At 55.4% G+C, this 16,468-nt stretch overlaps 5 protein-coding genes across 5 annotated transcripts; 3 read left to right on the top strand and 2 right to left on the bottom strand.

Moving 5' to 3' along the window:
• Positions 1-314: 314 nt before the first annotated feature.
• Positions 315-1,856, bottom strand: gas2 (1,3-beta-glucanosyltransferase gas2; the record flags this gene model as incomplete). Its single annotated transcript, XM_036634930.1, has 4 exons — positions 315-1,298; positions 1,351-1,538; positions 1,602-1,625; positions 1,739-1,856. 4 exons carry the CDS (start codon positions 1,854-1,856, stop codon positions 315-317), a joined length of 1,314 nt encoding a protein of 437 aa, XP_036499428.1.
• Positions 1,857-4,645: 2,789 nt separating this feature from the next.
• On the top strand, positions 4,646-4,997 carry CGCS363_v003082 (uncharacterized protein; the record flags this gene model as incomplete). The annotated part of the gene is made up of 2 exons (XM_036634931.1): positions 4,646-4,676; positions 4,732-4,997. 2 exons carry the CDS (start codon positions 4,646-4,648, stop codon positions 4,995-4,997), a joined length of 297 nt encoding a protein of 98 aa, XP_036499427.1.
• A 1,549-nt stretch (positions 4,998-6,546) lies between these two features.
• On the bottom strand, positions 6,547-8,403 carry CGCS363_v003083 (uncharacterized protein; the record flags this gene model as incomplete). Its single annotated transcript, XM_036634932.1, has 1 exon — positions 6,547-8,403. The coding sequence occupies one exon, from the start codon at positions 8,401-8,403 to the stop codon at positions 6,547-6,549; it is 1,857 nt and encodes a 618-aa protein (XP_036499426.1).
• Positions 8,404-11,407: 3,004 nt separating this feature from the next.
• On the top strand, positions 11,408-11,922 carry CGCS363_v003084 (uncharacterized protein; the record flags this gene model as incomplete). The annotated part of the gene is made up of 3 exons (XM_036634933.1): positions 11,408-11,482; positions 11,736-11,851; positions 11,901-11,922. The coding sequence occupies 3 exons, from the start codon at positions 11,408-11,410 to the stop codon at positions 11,920-11,922; spliced, it is 213 nt and encodes a 70-aa protein (XP_036499425.1).
• A 1,597-nt stretch (positions 11,923-13,519) lies between these two features.
• Positions 13,520-15,169, top strand: itr1-0 (Myo-inositol transporter 1; the record flags this gene model as incomplete). Its single annotated transcript, XM_036634934.1, has 2 exons — positions 13,520-13,703; positions 13,764-15,169. 2 exons carry the CDS (start codon positions 13,520-13,522, stop codon positions 15,167-15,169), a joined length of 1,590 nt encoding a protein of 529 aa, XP_036499424.1.
• Positions 15,170-16,468: the final 1,299 nt, after the last annotated feature.

Below are 16,468 nucleotides of genomic sequence, written 5' to 3' on the forward strand. Positions count from 1 at the left end.
GATTAAACCGTCATTAAACCTGCTCGCAATTCATGCAGAACAGAAAGCACCCGAAGCAATACTCCAACCCATCGTGTCCAGGGCACCAGCACATGTTGTGGCTCCTTCGCCGCACCGACTTCTGTGTACAAATCGACATAAGGCTACACCTGTATGCCTGCCAGAACAACAACGCCGTATGCAAATGCCATGCCGTAGAAAGAAGAAAGAAAGGTATCGTGTCTTCGCCAAGTGGGTATCAGCCGTGATTCCGTCCGTCGTGAAAGTATATGTTCAAAATGTACAAGTAGAGAAAAGTGATTTCCGTGTGCAGGTTACATCCACACGGTGAAAAAGATCATCACACCGACAAGACCGATTGCCATGCCGGCGATCTGTTTGGTGCCGGAACCTGAAGGCCTCTCGGGGGCTGAGGACTTTGCAGATTCAGTCGGCGCTGCAGAGCCAGAAGCGGATGTGCTTGCACCGGGCTCCGCTGTTGGCGTCGAAGAGTAACTGCCCTTGAAGGTCTCCCCAAGACTTGGCAGGGCGACATTGCCGTCGACAAGCCAGCCACCGGTGGCCTTGGGACATTCTCGGGTAGAGACGCTGCTTGGGTTGTAGTCGGACTTCATGACACCGGTGGGTGTGATCGTAGCCCACTTGGACTGGAGATTCTGGAACTCTGGAGAACGAGGGATCGGAGTGCCCTTGCGGGTGAAGCCGTCGTAAACATCGCCGGTGGTAATCGTCTTGGAGACTTCAGGGCCATAAGACACGATACCGTAGCGGTTCTCCTCATAGATCCACTCGTAAACCATTGCTCCGCTCCAGTCATCAACCATGGGCTGACTGAAGATGGCATCTTGGTCGTCCCAAGTCCGCGGGCCATCGCCGGTGATACATCCCGTCTCAGTGAAGAAGATGGGAACGGGGAATTGCTCAGCCATGGCCTGGAGGTTTGCGTAACCGGATGTGTTGTAGGTGTTGGGGTCGCACCACTCGTACGAGTTGAGTCCGAAGAAGTCAATGTTGTCCTCTGGCTTACCACCGCAGGTGAGGTAGTCCTGCAGCATGGGTCGCAACTCAGCGATGTCGGCCGCAGAGTAGCCAACGGGAATCTTGCGATAACCCTTCTTGTCGCGGTAGGCCTTCATATCGCGTGCAGCAGCCTTCATGAAAGGGGCAACCTGAGACTGGTTGTTAAGCGCAATGATCTCATTGCCAACGAAGAAGCCGAGGACATTGTCGTATTTCTCAAAGACGTCCATGACTTTGGCGTACGCATTGAACTGTGTCTCGTTCCAGTAGGGAGTATTCTACATGACGCGTCAGCAAGGGAGCTCTTGGCTGCGTTGGGGTCAAACTTACCGGAAGAATGTAAGAGTCAAAAGTGTCGAGGTCGATGAGGGTGTAGATGCCAGCCTTGTCGAAAGCAGCCATGCAGCCGTCGTGGTTAGCATCGGGGTCGACATGGTATATACGAATAGCATTGGTGCCCAGGGTCTTCATGAGGTCCGCGTCGCGGGTGCATTGCTCGGTGTCGACGAGCGGATCATCTGAACAAGCTTCATGTTAGAGGGGATGCTGTGTAAGTGTGCAAAGGGTTGAGCTGGGCTAACCTGGCGTCAGTTGGTAGGCAATGCCTGCAGATGGCGTCAGCTTGCAACGTTCTGTAAACGAGGACGACGAATTGAGGCGGGGACGGCAGAGGGCATAGAAACGAGTCAAGTGACAGAGACGAACGGTTGGCACGTACCTTTCATGAACCATTGTCTGCCCTTCTCGTCGAAGAACTTGTTGCCGAGGATTTCAATAGGTGCGAGCGCTGCGGCTGTGCCAAGCAGCACCGCCGAGAAGATGCTAGCGACTCGCATGGTGAGGAACGATCCGCAGTTCGAGCTGACGACAAGCTTCGGCTAGTGATAGCAAGTTTCGTAAGAGTTGAGGGTTCGATGATCGGTGATGTTTAAATGCTGTGGCTCCAAAAAAAGGCCCAAAAAAGCGTGCAAGTCGAACAATGTGAAGTTGGTGATGTTGCTGTCTAGGATTGTAGTGATTTTTCCGACGAGAGACGCCTAAAATAAATCGAGCAACAGCAATTTTCGCAAGGCATACAGGTAGGCCTAACAGGTAGCGACTGTCGTCTGTGGTGGTTGTGGTTGCCGTTGTTGGCGTCTCTTTCCTTGTCCTTGCTGGTGTCTCTGGCCCTTCCTTCCCTGCGATTATCCCAAAGCTGAACCCCCAATACGTATTCCTTCCGTTGCAGGCTCGACACTGCCACAACTGCGCAACGGCTGACCCAACGAGCCTTCTCGACGCAAACGACAATCAGGCAGAACCTCACAATCGAAGCAACCGCGCTAAAGAACTGTCAAGGTGAGGCGGGAAAGGGCAACCTTGAAGGCAAGAAGGCCTGGAGTATCGTAGGTGAGCAGCTTCGGTTCGAGTGACGTGACTGACAATTGCATGGGGAACAGAAGCTGTTTTATTGCTGGTGCGCTCGACGCGGGACACACTCCGAATGAGCAAGAACAACATGGCCCTGGTTATTTTTTCCCACTCCCCCTGTCGCCCTTCTCACATCGCTCTTCTCTTTCTCTTTTTGGAATCGCATCCCACCTCTCCACACACGTGGAGGGCCAAACGAATGAGAGAGAAAAATGCCTACTTCACACTAAGGCAGGAGTCGGAGCTTGGAGCTCGCTGTGGTGCTAGCGACGACCCGGCCAGGGTGAAAACGACCGGCAACAGGGGTGCGACAAGAGGGCGAAAACGAACAAGGACTCAGGAGTTCAAGCTTGAAGCAACTGAACAAGGGCGGCTGCATGGGTCTGGATCAGTGGAGGTGCGCCATGTTGTGCCATTGGCGGCGGGCCAGGGGGCAAGCTAAGGCATCTTGATTGTCGCCCTCGCCCGGCCGCGAACTCGCAGGATCTGACTGGTTCTTTGCGACATGGACGGCCTCATTGGGGGCAACGAGCCTGCCTGCCTTGACGCAAGACAACCAGCCTGCCGCAGTAAGCAGGCAGCCACACTCTGCCACCATGCGACTCTGCAAGACGTCGACGCGTCTCTCGGCCTACTCGACGGATATGGAATATGACGACTTCTCTCCAGGGCTGATGGGCTCCCCAGAATCCTTCCGCTCCTCCTGGTCTCCCTCTCCCGTTCTCCAGTATTCAGACATGCCGTCCGACAGAGCGGGGAGAGGGAATTGAGCGGAATAACCTCACGTTACCTAAGGTGACGCCGATCAAGAGGGAAGAAAAGATCGCGATCGTCGTCAAAACTTGCTGTTCTCTTCCTGTATCCCCCCACGACGACCACGGACGGAGGCCGCGCGCCACCCACCCGAAGCCACACCGTCTCTGATAGCTGTCCAACCAACCCGCACCATTGCTGTCCCAACCCGAATATTGGCCCGCAGCTTGTCGTGTCCTGTTCCGCTAAGGATAGCCTCACGCAGCTACTTCCTCGCCACGAGTCGGGGGGTCGGGAAACGGACCGAGCTTTCTCACTGATGCGTGCTAGGTTATCAGCCAGAAGAGCTTCTAGCGTCCCGGCAAAAAGCACCAAAAGACGGACGACAAACGCCAACAGCGGCATTTCTTAATCGCCACGCTGCTATTTGGCATTTTCCTTCTTTCAAGTTACCGCGTTCTCAATCAAGAGTCATGTCGCTCTAGGGGCCCAACAATCGGTTTGTTTCTCGGCCTGTCCTTGTTCACCGGGGGCAACCAATTCAACGGCGAAATCCCGCCTGTGTTTAGCTTGAAACTGATGGCAACGCGACGACCTAATCTCCTCCTCGCTCTGCTCTGATTCTCTTCCACCTCGCCTGCTCTCATCTGGACCGGCCTACGGGGGCATCGCCCAGATTAGCGACACTTACACCACATTTAGGGCACGGCTTGAAATTGTCTTCTATTCCTCACGGCCCCCAATGGTGGACGACGGCGGCAACACGGCAAAAAAGGCGTCGGCCTGCTGATAGCGTCTCTGTCATAATGAATATGACGCAACGCACTCAGCGTAGCGTCCCATTCAAATCCCTCTTGGCTCTGCAGTCAGGCAATTCTTGACGCGAACCAGGGTAAGCTTAACCCTGGTTCCATCCTCTGCTCTCGATCCTTGTCCGCTGCCGTTGCAACGGTGATTGCAAAAAAAGACACCAGAAACCCAGGCGGCTGTTTCGTTTGAGAAGCACTCGGGCTCGTTAAGGGTCAAATGTCAAAGTGAGCAGGTGGGGAAGAAAAACCGAGCAGAAAAAGGGCGCTTCAAGGCTCAACGTCACCGGTGGATCCGGGCAATAGCTGTTGTTCCCTGTCGCTGCAACTCTGTGAGGCAGTCCGACGCCCGGGAGACTCCGTTGTTGCAGCATCCCCATTGTTGGGTGTCTCTTGGGAGCCTCCTCGGCTCCACCGCGACTGTCATCGCCTGTCGCATTCGCTCGTGGTGCTGGAGAGTGTTTGTATGCAGAGAGGGAGAGGCCTCTCAACCCTATGCGGTGGACCGTCAGCTGCATCGGTGACACGTCTCGCAGCATATGCGCCGCATACATCCATATGATGTCTCGCATTCGTCCAGGCAACCAGCAAACGAAAACTATCGAAGCAAACTCGGCTTCGTACCGGACGACTGATACGAGCAAAAGGAAGACTCAATGGTAACACCGATTGCATCTTTCGATCAATGTGAGACTTTGCAACCAAGTCGATACCCCGACTCCGTAACATCATTCGATCACAGATGAAAGCGGAAATGCCAAACACATACGCTTCTCGTTGGTCGGCGTCTTGCATACACTGAAACGTGGAATGAACCCCCTCGACAACACCATCCGACTCAACCCTCCGTCCGAAATCTCACCCCGCGTCTGTCAGAGCGACTCAGGATTGCAGGCGGGGTCGATGTCGACACCGGGAAGGGGTCCAACGGGGAATAAGAAGGGTCTACGAGGCCAAGCGAACGGCGTGCACCTCGAGGCCGATCGGTCTCGGCGTTGGCGACGATAACGAATTCGACGACACAAAGCACTACACGCTCTTCCCGAACGAGACTAGACGATCCAAAGACTCTCTTTAGTCGTCTGGTATTCGCAGCGCATTGTCTTGGCTTTCCCTAGGACACAGAAGACGGCAGAGCCAAAGTGCGGAGAGCTTCAACGTCGGGCAAGCTCTACACCGAGGCCGGTCAAGATGGCCCCCTCCCTACCGCACCCCGACCCGAAGCTGCCGGACCCCAACAGCCAAGGTCAGCGAAAAGGTGAATCCGAGACTTTGTAGCTCTACTGTTCTCCTCTCGCCGAGACGCTCGCCAAAATGCTGTTTCCGCACGCTCCAGAGAGAGATCTTTCCGCATGGCCAGAAACAGGCGAAGAAGCCGCCACAAGTTGAGTGGGAAAAGCTTCTGGGTTCTGACCCTTGCTGGCCGCAAGTCGAGACGGGCTACTTTCAGTGCAGGCTTCTGTGGCAGCAACACAAGTTCCTGTAGGCCTGCAGTGCTCGCGAGAGCTCAGAGGTCGCTGATAGACTTCCCTGCAGCGCCGCCAACCGCCTGGCATTGCTGACGGGCAACCTGATCCGACTCAATGCCGATCAGAAAACATGGGAAAGCCATCTCACCCAGAAGAAGCGTCACCTCTACGAACTGATGAATTTAATGCAATGCTGTTGAACGCTCGCCTGGCAGGTAACTGGACAGAATAAACGCAGCACCGTTACGAATACCACCACCACTGTGGTAATATTGCAGCGGTGTCCCACTCCGCGGGAAAAGCCTCCGGGGCCCCTGCTGAGCCTCTTTGGTTTTCTGTTTGTCATGTAAACTGCCCATTCGGCAGGAAATAGCATCACGTAACAGGTGGTACAGATAATGCCATAGCTGCGGCGGCGCCAGCGAGTCCCCCCGGAGGCCGTCGGATTCGCCCTTCCCTGTATTTACGCGTGCATATGGGAGAGAGAGGGAGAGTGCCTTTTTTACAAAAGGGATGGTCAGTCCATCTGGCGGAATCCTGCTTGGATAGACAGTTTGTTCCTTCTGCATTCACGGGTGCACACTCCCTCCTGTAGTATTTCCCTCATACGAATGAACGCAGGCTCCTCATAGCCAGTCGGTCGTCTTTGCTTCTTTCACGGCATTGTCCTACATTGTTGGGATGAGAAGGGAAGCAAAAAAGAAAGTATGTTCAACCGGTAGTCACTACAAATCAAGACATCAGAGAGGTCTCCCAGGAAACAACACATTTCCATTTCCGCCTACTTTGCTCCGACAGGGTGTTACAGACTTTGCCTGCGTCAAAGAAACCGCGGCAGAGGTATCGCTGAGCAAAAAAACACCTGAAAAACCACGCAAACATCTCCCAAGATTTCCTTCCAATAGTGGACGCCTTCCTCCGTTTTTTGTCTACTTGAGAGATTCTGATGCAAGACCCAGGTGACCTGGTATGGTATCGATATCGCAACTGCGCCAACCCAATGGGGAAAAAGAATGAACTCCAAATCACCGACGACTGCATAGTTGCATTGGCGCCATTTACTATCCCACAACGTTCTTTCAACCATCTCAGTACACCGGGGCTTGGTCGCCGCGGCCGCCCGGAACAGCGGGGCTCGAGTCCCACGGTCCCGGCGATCTCACCGGTGGTACCCGGATGTTCCGCAAGGCAGTGAACCCAGCCCCGAGTTCTCGGTCCTGGTCATGCTCGCTGCTAGCCGCACTACTGATACCACTGTTGTTCGACATGCCGCCGCTGCTGTTTGTCCTCGAGTGGGCCAGACCTCGCGGGCTGATACTTCCACTCAGGCTTCCGCTGTCTCGCCGTGATGGCTGAGACAATGAGTTCTGCCGAATAGGCTGGGGCATCAGCTCGGAGCTGGGGCTTACGGCTTGGATGCGTAGTTGCGACATGCCAAAGTCCCATCCTCCATACTGATGGACGCAGTGTGGTTCGGTGATGTCGCAGTATTTCGTCAGAATCTGGTAGATTTGCGTCTGCACTTCGGACGCGGGGGGACGGTCGTTGGGGTTCGCGGACAGCATGCGTGCGACGATGTGCATCAACGGGACGATACCCTTGAACACGGCTCCGCCTTCGGACTCGGACGTTTTCTTTGACGCTTCCTTCGCTAGCGTGGACATCCAGGACTCGACTTGGCCCAAGTTTTTGTGGAATGAAGAGTCTAGTACCGCGCCTCCTCGGCCAGGAGACTTGTGCTTTGCGGCACGGTGGGCTGCGAAGCTCTTTGTCGTCTTCTTGACGAGGAAACTCATGAGATCGAGAATAACGCATCCGAGGGAGAAAATATCAGCAGCTTGCGGGCTAAGCTGCGGGTTTGGCATGCTCAGCATTGCGTTCGGACTGCTGGGGTTGTCGCTCCTGGGAATAGAGAAGTTGGTGTGCGTTTCTGGAGACGTCGACATGGCCAAAGTCGCTTTTCGTCCCATCGGACTGGTCGGGCCGCCGCTTGGACGAAACCACTGTTCTGGCGCGGCATAGTCGTATGACTCTCGGTCGAATGAGTTCTTGTCGGAATACCCTGCAAGAATCGCGGGGTTAAGTCTCGTGAAATCAGAGTAGAAGATGTGAAGCTGGTTGGTAAAGAGTATGGTCGAAGGCTTGATGTTTCCGTGGGAGAGCCTTCGGCTGTGGAGGTAAGCAAGAGTGTCGGCGAGACACAGGATCCAGTTCATCACCATCCGCCTCCGTTCTTTCTTGGGAAAATTCTTGAAATTGGATGGCGTATTGCCGAGAAAGGACTTCAAGTTAGAGTCCGTGGCAGGCGTGAAGAGAGCGTATGCAGCTCCGTGCTGGGTATAAGAAGCATAATAAGAGACCAAGTGGTCATTCTGGATCCCTCTGATGCTGTTGATAATTTCGATAAACTCTCCTCGACTTAGTTGGCTCGGGCCGTTCCCAATAGGGATCCGGCGCCGGTAAAAAACCAGCCCTGGACAGTTCGGCAGGAGTACCTTCTCGACGGCGGTGTTCCCGGCCGTCCGGCGCTCGATGACATCAAGGGGCACGATTTCGTAGTCGTTGAAGACGATATGGTCCCCCCGTTGGAAGGGCTTCAGCAGGTAATTGAACTGGCGGATGAAGAACTTGCGCTCGACTTTGTCGTCCTTGGTGGCTGTTAACCTCAGGCGCTCGATATGCTCGATAGAAACGGGGAGGTCATGGTCGTCCCACGAGTCGTCAATGATGCCGAATATTTGGTCCGGGATCTTGAGGTCGACGAGAATCAAGAAGACGCGCTTGGCCTTGGAGTCGATCCAGTCCCAGTAAGTGCCGTCAGTCAGCCCCCCGCCGAAGGCCAGAGGTCGGTCTAAACGCTCTATTTCGTCAGGCAAAAGGTACTGGCAGACGAACTGCCGAGTGACGGTAGCGTCAATCCTCGCGGTGTCCCACCATTGACCCATGATGGATGTTGAACAGTCAGTAGTGGTGATAGTGGGAGGTGGGAGGTAGGTGATAGACGGTAATCAGCCTCGTCGGACACGGGGCCGGGCGTGTGTGGCCGTCTCGTCTCGATGGAACGGAACCTTCGCCTTGGGTCGCTTCGTCGTTCCTTGCCCCTGGAAATGCTCTGACGTGCCTGCCGCCTAGGACGCTGACGACGCAGGCTGCATAACCGCGTGCGTGCCGTGCTCTTAAGCCCGAATCAGCTTCACACTCGGGAGCTGGGCTGGGCTGGGCGGCGCAGGTTGAGAAGCTGGCTGGGCAGGGCTTCGCAGCAACTTCAATGAAAATTTGGAGGTGTGTGAGGTTTATGTTTGAGACGAAGCAGATCAGGTCGGTACGGGAACGGGATTAATTTCATGGGGTCTGAGGTGCGTCGGGTCGGTTTGTCAGGACGGTTCCATGTCGAGAGTCCGTCCGTCTTGGTGGTTCGGTAGGCCTCAGTTAAAGGTAAATGGGAGGAGACAGCACTAAGCAGCTTACCCTTACCTCACTTACCTAAGGCAAGGCCAAGGCAAGCCGCATCTTGTCTTGACTGACGGATGGACGGGCGACGCAACGTACCTACATCCAGGTCCTGTGGTAGGTACACACGGCTACGGGTACTTCCTGCGCAGTACCTCACCAACAGCAACCTCATCCAGAGCGCCAAAACGATCCACCACCTTGCCCACCAGGACCCTGCCTGCCCGTCTCCAGCAACACGGCACCCGCCTGCACTTGCCCACCCGCCCTCATGTTCCTCTCCGCAGTCCACTGCACATTCGTACACAGAGACAGTCCATTGGCAGTCGGTGCCTTAGCATGGGGCGTTTTTTTTTTTGGCTTTTGCCTTTGGGCACGCAGCGGGCGGCACAGCGGAGGACAAGGTTAGCAGTGGTAGCAGAGGCAGAAAGCGCTACCCCGACATGGTTCAACGTAGCGAGACAGCCCCGGCTTGCGGGCGCAAACTCAGGTGCATGAGCCTTCAGTCTCATTCTCGCGTGCCTCTTTGCGTCTCTGCGGGCACTTGCAACCGTACCGTGTACATGACCCACTGCGGCCAACATGTACCTACTGTACCTGTCCTTGCCCTGTATCTGTGGTGTTGCTCGCCCTGTCCTTCGAGAACTCCAACCACGCTCTGTGCTCTGTCTCTGTGTGCCGACATCCATCTCCCAGTCTTCAGCTCCAACAATGACAGCCTTCCCACGCTTCCCACGCCTCCCACGTCCTCACGGGGGGGCTTCGTATCAGACCAAGAGACCTGCAGTCGTCTAGGAGATAGCCCTGATACAGATAGCGTTCTGATGTTGGTTAGTGTTAGCTCCCTGAAGCTAAAGCCGTGTCAGCATTCGCCAGATCGATCTGGTAGATGGATAGCTTCAAGACCTGATTGTGTCTGGCGGCTTATCGCCGCCTTTAGGACTTGTCTAGGTAACTCTAACCCCCTCAGCTCGCATGAATCAGTCCGTGGTCCATTGGCTCGATAGGGCGAAAGATAAGAACCTGTAGAGTCTGAGTGGCTGTTGTCAACGCCTTGGTGTCATTCCTGCAAGAAACGCCACTCATTTTTGGCAGCACACCAGGCTCTTTGCTCGCGGGATGTCACACCGCACGCACCGTCCACTACCGCCTGAAAGTAGCGTAGACTGGGGCTGCAGGGCGAGGATCGCCCGTCGGCTGGGGTACACAGCATGCTGAGTGTGGAAAATAATCCCCTATTCCGTGTCTGGTGGGAGACAGCCAGGAAGGCAGCTTGACATGCGTTGAAGCTGCGAAGGCTGTAGACTGCACGCGACACCAGTGACGCTCCCAATCCCGCGCAGCCAACCCTCTGCCTGACTCTCGCACGCTGTGCCAGAGATGCTTGAGGTCCCCTCCATCAGGGGAAGATCAACGTCATGTCCAGCCTATGGCGTGGGCTGGTGGGGTATTCCCAATGCGAATTGCGGCTGCTAGGGGTCTTTGGAGGATTTACCCCCACCCGATATTGCTTCCCGAGTCGTACAGACGTTGTGGTGATCAGGTCGTTGAACAAAAGTGCTTTTTGTCGACCTCCGGAAGCGCCGTGCAATGAGAGGAAGCAGGCAAGAACAGAATGAGACGAGCAGCGACACGAGAATGACCTGTCTCAGCGGGGAACTGCGATCGTAGGGTCCGCGAACAGGCTTCCTTCACAGCCAACAGACAAATCGGAGGGCCGCACGGCGCAGACGAGCGGGCGTTTGAGAAGTCTGGCCGCCGGGAGGGCGGCGGTGGGAACCGGCAGGCTGGTCGCCGTCGCCAGGATTCCCAAATCACACCCAACGTTGCACATTCTTCTTGTTGTCTTGCTCCCGTGGTAAATTTAGGCTCTCCGGCTTCGTGAGTGTAGAGAGACATTCGATCCGGTGACCATCGACAAAGGTGGTCGCCGACTTGGGGAAGGCGTCCTGGAGTAGTCCGAGTCGAATACTTGTGCTTGCCGTTCTTGGGCGCTGTCTTGGCTAAACTCTGCATTGGGCCATATATGATCGAAATGGACATGTCGCGAGAAGCATAAGCTGCAGGCCTACCGCGCACCTGTTGTTCGATGTCGTCGGCCGACAGACCGGCTATCGGAGTTTAGCGGGCAACAAGCTGCAGTTCGAGTGGGCGATGGCCTGATTTATCAGCAAGTCATCGACGCGATAGATAATTCAGAATAGTTTCGGCGGTCTTGATTGGGCCTTTGGCAGCAGAGGAAAGTTGTCTGAATCGAAGATGGAGTTCCAAGGTTGCGAAGGATCAAGATGCAGACCGCAGGACGAGGGCGGCACGGCGACCAACAGGTCCCCTGTTCCAACTCTGGTGAAGGGTCGCCTCTGAAAGTCTAGGTAAGAGGTCTGGACGTTGAGTGCGACTGCAGCGGGCAGGCATGGTCCAGTGGGGTCGAGCCAGCTCCACTGGATGGTCGTCCCCAAGCACCAACTGCACGGGGCAAGTACAGGTACCTTCATCTAGATGATTCTTCTTGCCCGCCGAGTACCTTATTTCCTGGAGCGCATCAACAACTCAGAAGGCAGTCGGTCACGTAAGGTAGCTTGTTTCTTTCTCAGCACACCCTCAATCTCTGCGTCTTGCTATGGCCCATGCTGCTCCCAACTTATCCCATCTTTCCCATCAATCTAGAATGACATCAACCGAGGGCTTATCTGATGAGCTTGTGTGCCTTTTCGAGATCGATCCGAGACACGCCTTTTCTGTCCTCTTCCGAGCATTCCAGAAGTCACCCCGGGGACGATCCCCCAGACTGCTCGACACATGCCGCATCTACTGACAGATCACAAAGAAGGGCTTCATTCCACGAAGTTGTCCTCGACGTGTGGGTTCAGGCCGCACAGCCAATGCTTACACCCTGGCAAGCCCGAGGCGACATTCAATTTCGCAAGCTCAGGGCGAGAAAAGGTCTCGCCCGCAGTAGCTCCCTGCCTCGTCTTGCTCTGACATCTGACAGAGTTACAACTCGCAACGAGTAAATGTAGCCCAAGAGTCTAACGGGACAAGCTACAGCCCGCCATTCCTTGCCCAACAAGCTTATAGGACGATCGGCTGGCTGAATCGGGACCCGGCCTTCTGCGAACGCCGCTGCGGTTTCCAAATTCAGCGAACCTTTCGGCAAGTCATACCGGTCAACTGACATCGTGAGCCAAACCGTTGACAACGTCCGGATGAAGTCATTCAAGCTCGCAGAAGACCCTGGTTGAGTATGCAATGGCACAAGGCCGGAGCCAAGGCGCGTTAAGTCACCTTGGCCATTGGCACGGGAAGCCACGGGAGACATTTCGAACCCCTTGTTCGTCTCATTGGCCGGAGCGTTGTCTTGGAAGGCGCAAAACGGGCGTTGAGGGCGCTCGACGCAGCAAGTGTCACCAGATGCCGTTCAAGCCGTTGGCGACGCCGCAAGCCCATGACACTATTGCTGGGACCACGATCTTCAATTGACCTGCAAAGCAACATTGTTGTGTCGTTCAAGAGTTACACAGATAGTTTCGAGGTTTCAATGCTGTCGTGCCACTAATCTCACCGCTCATTGGCTCTTTGGCTAGTCAGCCAAATGCCCTTCGGTCTACGAAAAGAGCCAAGCGCGTGACAATGCCTCTGGCTGGCAAGGTCATACTCCCCTGAGCGCCCGCAGGAATTATTCGCTTGCTTTCACTCCGGGGCCTCCCTTCTGCCCAGATGCTTTTCCGCTACAATCCTTTGTTGCTATATCAGACATTCTCCGCCTGAGACCGGTACTTGGCTTCCGAGTCACTCTTAAGAAGGATCTGAATTCATCCGCCTCTAGTTGTATTCAACAGCCACAGCTCAGCCCTACGACAGCCAACATCTGCCACTCATACAGCTGGGCTCAAGTTGACACGGGCATCAAGTTCAAAAAGTCGATACGAGAAGCATCGTCGAGTCCTGCCTCGGAGAGTCTGATCTAGACCTGCGGGCTGCCATGACTGGAAGAACGAGCCGCGACCTGAGACTACCGAAACAATCGGGAGAACTGGAGTTTGGACGAGAGACGCCTTGACAGAGGTTGCTGTCGCGAGCCGCATTACATAAGCGCGATATCAGTAGCAGTCTTGGGCGCTGATTGACGATCCTGATTGCCCTGAGTAATCAAGGTGAGAGAAACCTGGAAGGTGTTGACGTCTCATGAAATGATCAGTGCTTTACAGTGGAGGGCGGTGAACAGCTGCCGAGTTTCGGAATCACAGAGAGTTGAAGGTGACTGGTCGCGGGCCTTGATCAGATACAGGAGTACTTCCCCTCCACTGCAGATATAATGGCGGACCGTGTACCTGGCAAACAGGCAGAATGCATGGGCCCGGTGACCAGTGCCCCGCAGGCCCCAGCTCCCGGCTCTCAGGGAGTAACGTGGCCAGCATCCCGTCATTGTTTAACTGTGAACTGCCTCCCTTCTGACGACGACCGACGGTGCCGAAACTATCTCTCCAGCATGGCCTTTTGAAAGGCCGCCTTTTCCATTCTCTCGAACGCGCCAGGTCGATTTTTTGAAACCCGTTTTTTCCTTTCCAGCAGCCACCCAACCTCCCCGGCTGCGTCTACAATAACAACAACATGCCCGATTCAATGGAAGCTCCGCTCATGGACGGTCGTCCAGACCGCGACGACGAGCTGGACTATCGCGAGGACGAAGAGGCGGACGTGCTTCCCGAGTCGTTCAAGAACACTCAGTCGAGACCGAGTCTCTTTGTTTGGCTACTCACGTTTGCTGCCGGCATCAGCGGCCTGTTGTTTGGGTGTACGTTTGGCCCGTGCTGAAAGACTGGAAGCAAATCAATACTGACCCGGTTGAGCGCAGACGATACCGGCGTGATTTCAGCGACGCTTGTTTCCATCGATACCTCACTTTCGAACCGAATCTTGACGTCGTTCGACAAGTCCATCATTACCTCCAGCACCGCCTTGTTTGCCTTGCTCGTCTCCCCCTTTTCGTCCGTGGTCGCTGATGCGCTTGGCCGCAAGCGCGTGATACTCGTGGCTGATATCCTGTTCATCGTGGGCGCTTTGTTGCAAGCATGGAGTGGCACGGTGACAACCATGGTCTTGGGCCGATCCATAGTCGGCGCGGCAGTTGGTGCCGCGAGCTTCGTGGTCCCCTTGTACATCGCCGAACTTGCCCCTGCCAGCCACCGCGGCCGGCTCGTAACTATGAATGTTTTGTTCATCACACTAGGCCAAGTGGTCGCGTACATCATCGGATGGGCCTTTGCGGTTTATGGCGACAAGTCGACTGGATGGCGATGGATGGTGGGCCTGGGTGCTCTGCCCGCGGGCCTGCAATGCGCTATTCTGGTGTTCATGCCAGAATCGCCCAGGTGGCTTGTCATGGTAGGCAGGTCGCTGATGGCGAAGAAGGTTGTTGAGAAGGTTCTCGGCTCAACCGTAGGCGGCATGAGAGCTGCCGAATCTGTGGTCAAGGAGATCGAAATCGAAATTCGAGACGAGCGAGAGGTCATGAGACGGGAGGGAACGCCTCGCCTGGAATGGTGGGGCGGCTGGAAAGAGCTCTTTGCAGTCCCGAGAAACAAACGCGCGCTGGTCATCACATGCCTGCTTCAGGGCCTCCAACAGCTGTGCGGCTTCAACTCGCTCATGTACTTCTCAGCTACCATCTTCACGATGGTTGGCTTCGGAACACCGACGCTTACATCCCTCAGCGTCGCCGTCACCAACTTCTTGTTCACGGTTGCGGCGCTGTGTCTTATCGATCGCATCGGCAGGCGCAAGATTCTGCTCTACTCCCTGCCGTTCATGATTGCCGGTTTGATGCTATCGGCATACGGCTTCTCCTTTATTGACCTCCGGACCGAGACGGTAGCAGTCACCGAAGCCGGCTCGGCGGCTGGAGCGGGCGGAGACCGCGGAGCCGCGGTGCTGATTTTAATCAGCATCATGGTGTACGTCGCGTCGTACGCGCTCGGACTGGGCAACGTCCCGTGGATGCAGAGTGAGCTGTTTCCGCTGGCCGTGAGATCCATCGGCAGTGGCGTGTCGACGGCGACGAACTGGGGCGCCAACTTTATCGTTGGGCTGACCTTCTTGCCACTGATGGACGCGCTGAGTCCGTCGTGGACGTTTGTGCTGTACGCCCTAGTGTGCATGGTGGGATACGGGCTGATCTGGCGGATCTATCCCGAGACATCGGGACTGAGCCTGGAAGAGGCAACGAATCTGCTCGAGAACGGCTGGGGGGTCCGACGATAGCCTCGATCTGCCGTGGACCTGCATTTGCATCGGGGATCCTTGCACTTGAGGGACCCTCTGGATGGACTTTTTTTTCACACTAGACTCTTTAGCGATACATCGCGCAAAATCTACACACTATTGTATATGTTTAAAGAAACGTCCTGATATTTCCGTGTCTCAATTGCCGCGGGAAAGCGTCGCAGGGCGGGTTCGAGATTTTTCTAGAAATTTGAGCATGGTGGAGACATACCACATCCAACCCATGCAGCTCGGAATTTTCTCACCCCTGGCTGACGGCGGGTTTAGACGAAGATTCCATCTTCCGCTCCGGGGTGGCCATCGGGAGCCCAGCGGATAGCGGTAAGAAGCGGCATTGGGCTGGGCGTTGGGCCTCGGTGGCAGGGTCGGAAAGAGCCCCGGCGCCGTCAGCAAGGTGGACGCTTGCGATGGAGGGCGGATCCACGATCATCGTCCTTTTTGTATTGTTCAATTTTACTAGCAGAGAACAATCGTATCAGGTCTCATTGTCGAATCCTCCTGAGGCCTATATCATTTTGAATGCAGGTAGACAGACGGCTGGCGGCTAGATCTGCGTGAACGGTGAAGCTGCACAACTCGCAGATCGCACAGCGCGCGGCTTGACCCGATCCAGCGGCATCCTTTCCCCCCTAGTTCCATCTTTCGGCGGCGCTGTAAACACGCGAGCCGAGGCCGAGAGTGTACAGGATGGAACTCGCGGGGATGCCGTGGCGCGGCGTCCACGTTTTAGTCAGTGCAGCAGCTTGTGTGTCGATTGTCAAGCAAGGTGACGTTTAAGGCTGATGACTAAAAGGGACCTCAGTGTCAGTCGATTGCATCTTGGCTGTGTGTGTGTGTGTGTGTGTGTGTGTGTGCGGGTGGGTGCATCGTTCCGAAAGGCGAGCGCGCGGGGCCGAAGTTTGAGGGAGGCGGTCCAGAACCTCGCCCCATGTGTGGAAATTTTTTACTCGTTCCTTTTTTCCCCCTTCCCGTCCGCGTCTTAACTCCAAAGTCCAGCTGCTGCAGCGGTGACATGACATCACCCGGCTTTAGCCCGCCCCATCGTCTAGCCTCGGATCCGACCGGTAGTGTGGCAGCAAATTGATTGGTTTCCGGGGGGTTAAGGAAACGGAAGAAACAGCAGATCTGCCAGCAATCTTTTTGATTTTCTGCTTGACTCGACTCTTGTTTGCAAGATTGCTGGTGGTTGCTCGAGCCTTTCCGAGGACTGTGGAATGTTCCGCAGAAACTCTGTTCAACTCTAGGCTCTAATTTATTTCCGTGAGCCATTGCCGAAGC

Source organism: Colletotrichum siamense (assembly GCF_013390195.1).
Source record: "Colletotrichum siamense strain Cg363 chromosome Unknown KSG_Cg363_contig02, whole genome shotgun sequence".
Taxonomy (NCBI): Eukaryota; Fungi; Ascomycota; class Sordariomycetes; order Glomerellales; family Glomerellaceae; genus Colletotrichum; species Colletotrichum siamense.